Here is a 12,696-nt window from a genome sequence, read left to right on the forward strand (position 1 = left end):
TCCTGGTTTCTAGGGCATTTTTGAGATCACAATCTGGAATCACAAGAAAGGGTGAAAGAGCAGACTGGAACACTTGAAATGATCCTGCCCAAGGCAGCTGAAATTAATCTCACTGATCCAGTGGGGTTTGTTCCTCGAGTCACACACAGAAATGTCAGGTTCTGCCAGGCATCCATATCTGAGTTGGTCTCAGGACTCCTTGTACAGCCAGGGATGCTCAGAGACAGAGTTTGTCCCTTTTACACACAGACGCAGGAGTCACAGTGTCCCTCTGGCCTCCAGTTGCCACTCCCAAAGGCTGGGAGACACCTCAGCCCTGTGCTGTGTCTCCTGCTCTGCACTCATTTGACATGTCCCATAGCAAGAAGAATGGACACAAGGACCTTGGTTGAAGGAAGCACATCCCAGTGCTGCATTCAGGCAGTTAACAATGAGCTGTTACTTCCAACATGAAGTGACCTCAAGACTTGTCTGTGCCACAGGCCTTCATGGAACCCAAAGTAATAGTTGAAGTTGTTTGTGCTCACTCAGGTCCATGTCACCTCACGCACATGATGTGCATGCTCACATCTCATCTGTACAAAGCAAACATGGATTGCTGAACTATTCATTGAGTGTCCATCCATGGAGAGAAAACAGCCTCTGTGGGTGAGAGGCCAGTGCTGGAAATGCTGGTTGTGAGGGGCCAGTCCATGGTGACTGACCTGGGGCTCCTTCCATGGGGTGTCCAGTGCACAGGGGCACAGCCCAGCCCTGCTCTGCTGGTCCTGCAGGTCTCTGGCAGGAGCCTGGCTGTGAGAGGACACTGCTGTGTGCCAGCCCTGCACACACACACTGTGCAGCTGCACACTGATGTTTCATCTGTGGGACATTATCGTAAACATTTGCTTGAAGATATAAACCATCGTGTATTGCCCTGAGGAGATCACCTTTCTCTGTAGAAAGGCTGTTGTGAGGCCAGCTCTGTCACAGCAGTGCCCATTGCCTGTCCCTGCCTGCGCCCACAGCACTGACGCACAGCACGACGGTGACCAAGCTGCCAGAGCACTCAGGCCTTGCACCAACACCAGGGATGAGAAGGAGAGTGTGGGAGTTGAACCAGAACAGCTCTGGAAGAACAAGCGCTGCTGCTCCCTGGCAGGGCTGCCACGAGGGACTCTTTTCCCCTCCTCCCATGGACAGGAACTGTCCCTGCAGCTTCAAAAGGCCTTGCAGGAAGGGTATATTGAAAATCAAGTGACCATAGGACCATTTATTTTGTTTAAATACAGAAAGATTATGGCTCCTCATTTAAAAAAACCGTGGTTATAAAAGAAAAGCAAACAGTGATTTAGAAAAGACATGACAATGTTATCACAATTTAAAAAATGCCAATAACAACAGAAAATAGAGATGAAAGGCAGAATTTGCAACTAGTTACATTAAAACTGCCATGTAGAAGAAGATGGGCAATTTATTGCTTTACAAAACAATAAGATATGAGTTTACACAGGGCATTCTTGAGCTCCTGGTTCCTCATGCTGTAGATGAGGGGGTTCACTGCTGGAGGCACCACCGAGTACAGAACAGAAACCAGCAGGTCCAGGGATGGGGAGGAGATGGAGGGGGGCTTCAGGTGGGCAAACATGACAGTGCTGGCAAACAGGGAGACTACAGCCAGGTGAGGGAGGCAGGTGGAAAAGGCTTTGTGCCGACCCTGCTCAGAGGGGATCCTCAGCACGGTCCTCAAGATCTGCACATACGACACCACGATGAACACAAAACAGCCAAATCCTATTAAGAGACTAAATACAAGGAGCCCAAGTTCCCTGAGGTAGGACCATGAGCAGGAGAGCTTGAGGATCTGGGGGATTTCACAGAAGAACTGGCCCAGGGCATTGCCCTTGCACAGGGGCAGTGAAAATGTATTGGCTGTGTGCAGCAGAGAATAGAGAAACCCAGTGGCCCAGGCAGCTGCTGCCATGTGGACACAAGCTCTGCTGCCCAGGAGAGTCCTGTAGTGCAGGGGTTTGCAGATGGCAACATAGCGGTCGTACGACATGATGGTGAGAAGACAATACTCTGCTGAAATTAAAATGACAAACAGAAAGAGTTGTGTAGCACATCCTGCATAGGAAATGACCTTGGTGTCCCACAGAGAGTTGGCCATGGACTTGGGGACAATGGTGGAGATGGAGCCCAGGTCGAGTAGGGCGAGGTTGAGCAGGAAGAAGTACATGGGGGTGTGCAGGTGCTGGTCCCAGGCTATGGTGGTGATGATGAGGCCGTTGCCCAGGAGGGCAGCCAGGTAGATGCCCAGGAAGAGCCAGAAGTGCAAGAGCTGCAGCTCCCATGTGTCTGTGAAGGGCAGGAGGAGGAACTGGGTGATGGAGCTGCTGTTGGACATTGGCTGCCTGTGGGCATGAGGACCTGTGCAAGGAGGAAAAGGCTTAGATTGAGACTTCTCTGGGAAAAACCAAAGCCATTTCCCACAGACCCTCCGACCCCCTCACACAATGAGACACTTTTCTTTTTTCAGGAGAACGTCCTGGCTGATCCCTTGTCGGTGCTTGATGAGTGTGCAATGAAGAGCAGGGTCTCTGCCCAGGGGCTCCTGAGCAGTCAGCCTGACCCTGTGTGATCGGGTGGGCAGGGGCCAGTCCTGGGGTTCAGCTTTGTCAGCTGGGACCACTCCTGGTGCAGAAGGGACTGTCAGCATCTGTACCCCCAGGCCTGAGAAACTGAGTTTGAGAGGTTTGGCATTTCTACAGCTCCTTCTCCCCTCCCACCCTGGGGAGTGTTGTTGGGTGTCAGAAACCCTCAGCATTTCTGCTGCACTCAGGGAGAACAGAGCGAGTCCTGCGAGACCAGAGGGTGCCTGTGGGTCAGTGCAGAGTGAGGGCAGCTGCTCTGTCCCTGTGTCTTGCTCCAACTACCCTGGGCTGGCACCTTTCTGAGATGGAGGCTGATCACACTCCCATGTTTACCCTGAAGAGCCACCAGGCACTGCTGAGAGCAGAGGGATCCACCTCAGACCATGACATGTCCCAACCTTTCCTAAGGTCTCAACATCCAACGTTTAGCCCAGGACACACACAGCTCATTCCCCAGCCCCACAGACTGCATTGCCCACAGCCCACAGGTCAGAGCAAAGCTGGGACACGTGTGCCCATGGACACACCTGCAGGAAAGGACCCCCAAGATCAGGCTGTGACTCTGCAGCTGAAACTGCCATCCCCAGAGAGCCTGACAGCAAGAACAAGATCCCAACAGCAGTGACCCAGAGCAGGGGAGCAAGAAGGAAAATGCGGTGAGGGTGGGGGTGAGAGAGGCCAGGGCAGAGGCAGCCGGGCACTCAGACAGCGTCCCCCTTCCCCAGCTGTGCAGCCACCTCCCAGACACCAACAGTGCCGGGCAGCTGCTCTCAGCCCCTGTGCTCTGCAGAGGAACTGCAGCTCTGGCTGCACAGGAGCTGCTTCATGCCTTGGAGCCCCCGGCCCTGAGGGCAGAGGCTTTGCTGGGTGGGACAGGAGGCCAGGGGGCTGCTCACAGGAGGGATCTGACCTGCAGGGGGTCACAGGGACTTTTCTCTGTTCTCCCTCCCATAACAATTCCAGGTTCAGTTTCCTCTCATTTCTGATCATTTCCCTGTTGCCTGGAGATTCTCCCCTGGGAGGTGTTTCCCTGTCCATGTGTCTTCCCTGTCAGTGCTCACAGACCATCCCACCCTCTGTGCCCTCCCCCTGGCCCTACAGATGCTGCCTGTTCACAGGCACTGCCTGGGGGCATCTTCTTGTCTGTAGGCTGGAAAACAGATTACAGATTAAGTGTAAGGTGTCCAGCAAAGGTGATGCTGGTTCTGCATAGGCAGAGGAGAGGCAAGGCATGCCAGGATTCTCTTGAAGACCTACTGCAGTTCATGTGTCTCAAGTATTTGTTTAAAATTAAGAACAGCCTTAATTACCACCCATTCCCCAGAGTAGGAGACTGAAAACACAGACTCAGGGAGGTTCCTTAACTTTGTAGTACTCTTGTCTTCTTCTCCTTGAAACCTCCTCTTGTCAGTATTCGGGAATGAGCTGGAGCTGTGAGCAGCCCCGACCCACGGAGAACCCAGCAGCAGAGTCCCTGCCCGGCACAGCCCTGGGGTGCAGGGACCCTGCTCTGCAGAACAGCCCTGGGCACCCCTGCCTGCACATTGACATTTACACCCCACAGCCACCCTGGGGAGAACGCAGCATTCTCGTCTTGTCACTCTGACAGTGCAGAAGGCAATCCCTGCTCTGCAGCACATCCTCCCTTCTGATCAGAGAACCTCTGAGAGCTGTACTTACATCTCTCGCAGGCTCTGCTATGTGACAGCTTTCTGAGATCCTACCATGATTTGCAGATGCAACGCCCTGCAGCCACAGGTTTCATATTGGAGAGGATTTCATTTCCAGTGACATCTCAGCATCATGCCAGCCCAGACTGCGTTTCCCTCTCTGTGCCTGGCTCCTGTGCCCTCGGTGCTGCAGGCAGAGCCCTCAGCCCTGCTGCGTGTGCAGAGGAGCTGCTCCTGGGCAGAACTGTCTCTCTGCAGCGCTGCCGCTGCCATGAGCTCCCTGTGTCCCAGGAGCCCAGCCCAGCTCAGCACCACAGGAGCAGCCCATGATGTCCCTTTCTCTGTCCCCTCTGGGCTCCTCCAGGTGTCCCTAGGGACCAGGGGCTCATCCTTTCAAACAACCTGAAGTAATCAATGATGTTGATTCTCTCTCCTCTGAAGAGGCACATCATTGTGTTCTTTGTATTAAACAATGAATTAGTATGAGAATCAACTTTTCTTGTCCCATCATTAGACAGGACACTGGCAATATTACAGCAAAGGATCTAATTCCTCCAAGCCGGGGGAGGAATATCTTCAGTTGAATAAGTTCAGGCATTTTATCCTGGTTTTATACTCCCATGTCTAGAGAGACATTCAGCAATCTTTGGCCATGTCATGTCTGTGCTCTGATTCAAAGCCTTTGCACACATGGGCTCTTAGACACTTGGTACCAGGTTTCTTGTGGCAGGTCAGAGCTGGGCTGGTGCCACAGCTGGGGTGGCTCAGCCCAGATGTGAGGCCATGTCCTCAGCCAGGGACCTGACTGGGGAGCTGGAGCTGTCAGTGCTGCAGACAGAGCTGTGACACGGATGGAATGAACTGCCAGGCAGGGTGGCAGGAGTGAGTTCATCTGGTCCTCAAGGACAGCAGCAACAGTCCAGATCAAAACCCAGCCTTAACATGTAAAGAGGTTTACGCAGGGTGGATTGTGCCTGTCCATCCTCTTTGCTTTCTGTGAGGAAACGACAGGGTTGCTGGATGTGGGGACAATAGTTATGGTATTTTACTTGCAAGTCAGCAAGGCATCCATCATCATCCCCTGCAATATTCATGTGTCCAAGGCAGGATATTATGGTCTGCTTTGATGTTCAAGTAAATGGCTATAAAGCAAGCTGGATGTTTGGGCTTAGAAGGACAGTAGGTAAAAGGAGAAACTTTCCAGTCCTGAGGGCAGTCCAGCACTGGAAGCTGTTTCCCAGGAGTACGCACTCACTGTGTCCCAGAAAGTGACCAAGATATGTTTGGATAAAGCCCTGAGCAATCTGGTCTGACCCTGCTGTGAGCAGGAGGTTGGTCAGGATGCCTCCTGAGGTCCCTTTGAGCCTGAATGACACTGTTCTTCCTTCCCTTTCATGTTTTCCATTTAGGGACAGCTCTCAGGTGCTCCCTGAGCACATGAATAATTTAGAGAAGATCTAGGGCTGCATTACAAGTGCCCCCAAACAGCCCTGACCACAACTTTTGCATCCTTTTTCTTTTGCCCTGAGCCAAGATCTTCTTTTTTGCTGTCCTAATGCCTTTCTAGAAAGAACTGCTCATCTTGTTAACCCTTTCAGAGCAGGTTGCTCAACAGGTGTCAGCATCCATGTACAGAGTCTGCACAACAGCCAGACATCAAATCCATCATTACAGAAATGGAGACGAGGCTCTTGACCAGCTTCTTGCACCGAGCAATTGGCACAACTTGTCTGCTGAGATTCCAGGGAACACCTGAACTTTAAGAACCGAGAAGTTTTAGTCCTCACTGAGCATCCTGGTTCATCTCCTGACCCATGTGGTGCTTCAGACTGTGAAGAGAATCAAAACCAGCCATTTGACTGGGCTAGTTCCATTTTACATGGTGCCAAACAGGGCCGACAAATGGGTCTTATAACTCCAATCTCTGCTGCACAGTCAGGACTTCAGAGATTAGAAATATAGGGAATGATGTTGTGTCAGTGCACACCACATAAAGATTCTGGCTTCCTTTGTGCCTTTTCAATAAGCTGGGATCTGTTCCTTGGCTTTCTATGGCTACAAAGGAAACAACTCCCCTATGCCACCTGCCCCTCACACCAGAAAAAAAAAGGGAGAAAATGGATGCAAGGGGGATGAACTGGGAGAAATTCTGACCAAAAGATGTATTCTTTCAATAATAAAAAGGTGAAAGTGGGAGAAAGCACTGTTCCAACAACTTCATACAAGAGGCCAACTACTGAGGTGCAATATGTATTTTGAGAAGTAAGAATGACTGCTGGGAGAGAAATTAAAGAGCTTTAATTCATCAACATAACCAAGAATACGGAGTATTCTGTTGCTGTTATTAGTGATAGTACCACTGTTCAAAAACATCCTTGAGAACGTCGCTGTCATCCCTTGGCTCCAAAGCTCAGCCCGCTCAGTATTTGACAGGACAGCTTCAAACATCTGTGACCCAAGTCTTTTAACCAAGTAAGGGAAAAACTTCCAGTGCAGGCACCAAACCAATCCCCAACCTCCCTGGAGAGCCAGAACATTTGTGCCACACAAGGGCCACCCTGGACAGAAGCTACGGTTAGTGAGAATTGAAATTATTTAAACTCCAATCACAGAATCGCAGCATTATGGAATCATTTAGTTGGGAAAAGACACATAAGAACATGGAACTCAAACATAAGAACTCCACATAAGAACTCCAACAATAAACCATATCTGAAAGTGCCACTTCTCCATGTCTTTTAAACACCTCCAGCAATGGAAGCTCCAATCCTGAGCTGGCAGGACACCATTGGCTGCAGTTGGACATAAGATACTGGTCATGGCTGTGAGTTCAGCCCTCGCTGGCAGAATGTCTCACACCCTCACTGAGGAGAGCAGGGGGCTGGGAGATGGGAGCACATTTCAGTTTCCAGATCCCAGCACAGAGCCCAAACCATCCTGCCCTTGGACTCTGGATCTCATTTCCTGAGATGTAAAGCTGGTGGCCTTCTGTGGATAATCATGTTAAAAGGCATGAATAATCCTTCAAATGTTTGTGGAGTATGTCTAGGAATGTCAGTCATATATGCTTATATTTAAATATCCTTAAAATAGTATTGTGCATCTGAGGTCGCCCCTCTGGCAATGACAATTAAATAGGTATTTGCACTATAAGGCTCCATACCTCATCCACAAGCACACATCTAAGTGGTTCAGATGACGGGTGGTCTGGCAAACGTCACCCTTTGTGTCCCCAGGTGATGGACACTGCTCATGTGCCTCTGCAGAGAGTGGCAGGAGCTGGATCCCCTTCTCGGGACAGACTCTCTTCAGTGTAATGAGCCCCATGGTGCTATTGGTGCCGAGTCCTTGGACATTACTCGGGTGCTGAGAGGAGACTGCACAAACTATTCCAGAAGTCAAAGCCAGAAGAAAAAAGTAGTAAGTTCCTTGAAGTGTTAATGAGTTCCACTGAGGGCAAGTACCAGCAAAGCCTCCCCAGGGACTCAATAGAGCAGAGAATTGGAGGCCATGATGGCAGATAAACAAAGGGAAACGTGCAGGCAGCTGAGGTGCTGAGAAAACCCTGGTTTAGCTGGATGAAGCAGAGAGGCCAAGACCTGACCCCCAGCCCCTAGGAAGGCAGATCCTGTCCCTCACACATTGCTCAGGGCTCTTCCTGGGGCAGGGGATGTGGGCTGTGTAGTGCTGAGTGAAGGACAATGGTGTGACAGTTCCCAGCCTTGCTGGGGGTGTGCAAGGAGGCCATGAGGTACCCCAGTGCCTGAGGACAACATGTCTCCTCACAGGCCTTGGTGACAGAGGCGATGGCCATAGCCAAGGGGACAAAGACTTGGGTTCTCCTGGTGACATCCAGCCTTGCCAGTGCCCTTTGCCATCTCCACCACAGGTTGTCCTACACTGTGCCTCAGCTGCTGCTGTTTCCCTGCAGGCTGTAGACACCCATCTCGCTTCCTCCCTTTGCTCTCACCCTGGTATTTCCATACATGAACTGATGTGTCTCCACTCTGTTCCTGGAAACACAAGTACATGGACTCATCTCCTGCTCCTTCTGGATGATCTCTCGTACCACAGCACTGCCCTTTGAGTGACATTTCTTCCTCCTCATGTCCAGTCTCCATCTTCTAATCTAGAACTGTGTGGCAGTGTTTCTCTGCTCTGCTGTAGAAAGGAGGATCCTGAAAACTACTGACCTGTCAGCCTCTTACCTGTGCCTGGAGGATCATTGCTCAGATCCTCCTAGAAGCTGTGCTAAGGCACAAGGAGGACAGGGAGGTGATTTGAGACAGCCAGTACGGCTCCACCAAGGGCAAGTCCTGCCTGACTAACCGAGTCATCTTCTGCAATGGAGTAACTACATCAGTGGACAAAGGAGGGGCTATGGATGTCATCTATCTGAACTTTTGTAAAGCCTTTGACATGGTCCCTCACAACATCCTTCTCTCTGAATTGGAGAGATATAGATTTGATGGCTGGACTGTTTGGTGGGTGAGGAACTGTCTCAATGGTTGCACCCAGAGAGTAGTGTTCAATGGCACAATGTCTGGATGGACACTGGTGACAAGTAGTGTCCCTCAGGGGTCCATACCGGAATCAGTACTGTTTAATATCTTCATCAATGACATAGTGGGATCACGTGCACCCTCAGCAAGTCTGCAGATGATGCCAAACTGAGTGGTGTTGTTGATACACCTGAGGGACAGAAGGCCCTCCAGAGGGACCTGGATAAGCTCGAGATGTGGACCCATATGAATCTCCTGAGTTTCAACAAGGCCAGACTCAAGGTCCTACACCTGGGTTGGGGGATCAGTACAGCCTGGGGGATGAAGGGATTGAGAGCAGCCCTGACGAGAAAGACTGGGGGATACTGGTGGGTGAAAGACTGGACTGGAGCCGGCAATGTGTCCTTGCAGCCCAGAAGGCCAAACTTATCTTGGGCTGCATCCAAAGGAGCATGACCAGCAGCTCAAGGGAGGGGATTCTGCCCCTCTCCTCCACTCTGGTGAGACCTCACCTGGAGTCCTGCGTCCAGCTCTGGAGCCCTCAGTTCAGGAAAGACATGGAACTATTGGAGTGGGTCCAGAGCAGGATCAACAAGATGATCAGAGGGATGGAACTGCTCTGCTGGGAGGACAGGCTGGGCGAGTTGTGGATGTTAAGCCTGGAGAAGAGAAGGCTCCAGGGACACCTTATTGCGGCCTTTCTGTACCTAAAAGAGACCGATAAGCAAGATGGGGACAGACTTCATAGAAAGGCCTGTTGTAATAGGACAAGGGGTGATGGTTTTGAACTAGAAGAGGGGAGGTTCAGGCCAAACATGTGGAAGACATTTTTTACAATGCGGGTGATTAAACATGACCACTGGTTGCCCAGAGAGGTGGTGGATGCCCTGTCGCTAGAGACATCCCAGCCCAGGCTGGATGGGACTCTAAACAACCTGAGCTTGTTGATGTCGTTGCTTATGGCAGGGAATTGGACTAGATGACCTTTGAAGCTCCTTTCCAACACTCTCTATGATTCTATGATTCCTACCTCCAACGAAAACTCCACAGTCTGGGAAATAACCCTGCAAGCATGGAGACATAGAATCATAGAATCATTTGAGTTGGAAGAGACCAATAAGATCATTGACTCCAACCATAACTCTAGCACTAAACCATGTCCCTAAGAACCTCATCAATACATATTTTAGACACCTGGAGGTGTCTAAACCACTCAACCACGTCCCTGGGCAGCCTATTCCGCTGCTTCACAACCTGTATCATGAACAAATGTTTCCTAATATCAATTCTAAACCTTCTCTGGCAGAAGCTGAGGCCATTTCTTCTCATCCTATCACTTGCTACTCAGGAGAAGACCAACACCCTCCATGCAACAACCTCTTTTCAGATAGCTGTAGAGAGCAAAAAGATCTCCCCTTCATCCAGTTCTTTACCCATCGCAGATACACCATCCAGGCCATGAGCTGCCACTTCTCCAGGAGATGCTGTGGGACACGGTGTGAAAGGCTTCACTGCAGTCAAAGGACACAATACCCACAGCCCGTGTGGCGGATTCACTCCCCACGACAGACTTTCCCTCATCTGCTCAGCGGTCACCTTGTCACAGAAGGAGATCAGGGTGGTCAAGCAGGACCTGCCTTTCACAAAGGCATGCTGATTGGGTCACTCCATGTGTCTGAGGACGTTGTCCAGTCTCTTCTTGAACACTGTCAGGCTTGGGGCTGTGACACTTCCCAGGGGAGCCTGTTCAGTGTCCAGCAACCTCTGGGTGAGGAACATCTTATTAATGTCCCACCGAAACCTCCCATGGCACATCTTCTGCCATTCCCTTGGGTTCTGTCATTGGTCACCAGAGAGAAGAGATCAGCACCTTCCCTTCCTTCACCCCTTGTGAGGAAACTGTAGCCACCATGAGGTCTCCTTTGAGTCTTTTCTTCAGCTCCGATGCTCAGAAACCCCTTGGTTTGCTTTCTGAAGCAGAAAGGAGGAGCCATGAGCTCCAGGCAATGGGAAGGGGCATCCTGTCCCTCACACACGGCTCAGGGCTCTTCCTGGGACCGTGGGATGTGGGTGTGCAAGGCCCAGGGAAGGACAACACTGAGACAACAACTTCCAGCTTCCCCATGGGGCTGCAAGGAGGCACCGAGGCCCCAGTGCCATGAGGACAACGTCTGCTCCTGGGGTCAGTGACAGAGACAACTGCCCTGGCCAAGGGGACACAGACCTGGGTTCTGTGGGTCCCTTCCAGCCTTACAGCGCCCTTTGCCATCTCCACCACAGGCTGTTCCACACGGTGCTGCCCCTGCCCCTCTTTCCCTGCAGGCTGCAGACACCCATCTCGCTTCCCACCTGCTCTCAGCCCAGCATTTCTGCACCTTCGCTGCTGTGTCTGCACCCTCACTGGCTGCTCTTTGGAACACAAACCATGGGCTGATCCAGCTCCCTCTGGGTCACCTCTTGCACCACAGCACTGCCCTTCCAGTGACATTTCTTCCTCCCCATATCCAGTCCTCACCTTCCAAACTGTACTTTCTGGTATTTTTTTCTTTCTGTTTCCTTCTTATTCCCACCATCAAGGGAAGCTCAGCCACCTCATAAACTGCCCTTCATGCAGGGAACCCAACCCATTAGGCTTCTTATGGTCTTTTACCTGACCAGAGAGAAGTCACCTCACCATGACCTTCTAAATCCCATGAGTGCTGCTGGCCTTTCAGCTTCTCTGACAGACACGACCATGTCCCTGCCCATGTCCCGTCATGTTCTCAGGTGGGATGAACATGACACCTCCAGACACAGAACTGACCCCACTGTCCCCTTCACAGCCACATGAATCTGACTGGATTATGAGTGTCTGAGATACAACTCACCTCATAATACCACACCCATCCATCCCCCTCCTCAGCACCCAGGACCTCACCAGACTGAAGCATGTTCTATACATTCCTACACCTGCCCCTCTTTCCCACAGGCTGTAGACACCCATCTCGCTTCCTCACCTTGTTCAAATTTGTCAAATATATTTTCTACTAATACTGTGAGTGAAAAGCACTCCTCACTGGAACTCCTGTACTTATGTTAACACCTTCCATATCTCTTCTGCCTTACTTTTTTTTTTTTCCTATTCTTCCATCTCTTCTCTCTCCAGAAACCTATCCAAGGCAAAAATTCTGTCAAATCACAGAATAACTCAGGTTTGCAGAGAGCACTTGTCTCTCTCAACTTGTCTCACTCTCCTGCTCAGGGTGAACCAGGTGAGGCTGCTCAAGGCCTCCACCCAGGTTTGCATCATCCTCAAAGGCACTAAAGATTCACTCTGTTACATCATACAAGGGGAGAATAAATATGTTCAACAGTGTTGTCCAAGTGCTGGTCACTGAGGGATGACACCAGTAACTGGCTGCACACAGGACTTTGTACCACTGGTGATATTTGGGCTTGATGGTTCAGCCAACTTCCTACCCAGCATCCACTTCTTGAGCCCCATCAGCACCACTCTGGCCAGAAGGAGACCATGTCTGAGCCTTGCAAATGCCCTGTACACAACATGCCTTTCTTTCCCCTGTCCCTTTGGGTTCAGCAATCCCTTCCTTGTCACTCACATTCCTGAAATGTCTGCAGGAGGACGTGTCCCATCCCCTTCCCAGGGAGGGAGGTAGGGTGGCCAGCCTGTTATTCTCCCCATTCCTCTTCCTGCTCTTCCTGAAGATGGGTTTGAGGTCTGCATTTTCTAATGACCCAAGAGCCATTCTGGTTTTCTTGACACTTACGAGAGCACAATCTCAAATCACAAGAAAGAGTGACAGAGCAGACAAGAGCACTTGCAATGATCCTTTTCAAGGCAGCTGACACGTATCTCACTGATCCAGTGGGGTTTGTTTATGGAGTCACACA

The 12,696-nt window shown here is 50.9% G+C and overlaps 1 protein-coding gene across 1 annotated transcript; it reads right to left on the reverse strand.

The window, feature by feature from the left end:
• Positions 1-1,453: 1,453 nt before the first annotated feature.
• Positions 1,454-2,386, reverse strand: LOC308052354 (olfactory receptor 14J1-like; the record flags this gene model as incomplete). Its single annotated transcript, XM_080364437.1, has 1 exon — positions 1,454-2,386. The coding sequence occupies one exon, from the start codon at positions 2,384-2,386 to the stop codon at positions 1,454-1,456; it is 933 nt and encodes a 310-aa protein (XP_080220563.1).
• Positions 2,387-12,696: the final 10,310 nt, after the last annotated feature.

This window comes from Nesoenas mayeri, assembly GCF_963082525.1.
Source record: "Nesoenas mayeri genome assembly, contig: SCAFFOLD_40, whole genome shotgun sequence".
In the NCBI taxonomy this organism is placed as follows: Eukaryota; Metazoa; Chordata; class Aves; order Columbiformes; family Columbidae; genus Nesoenas; species Nesoenas mayeri.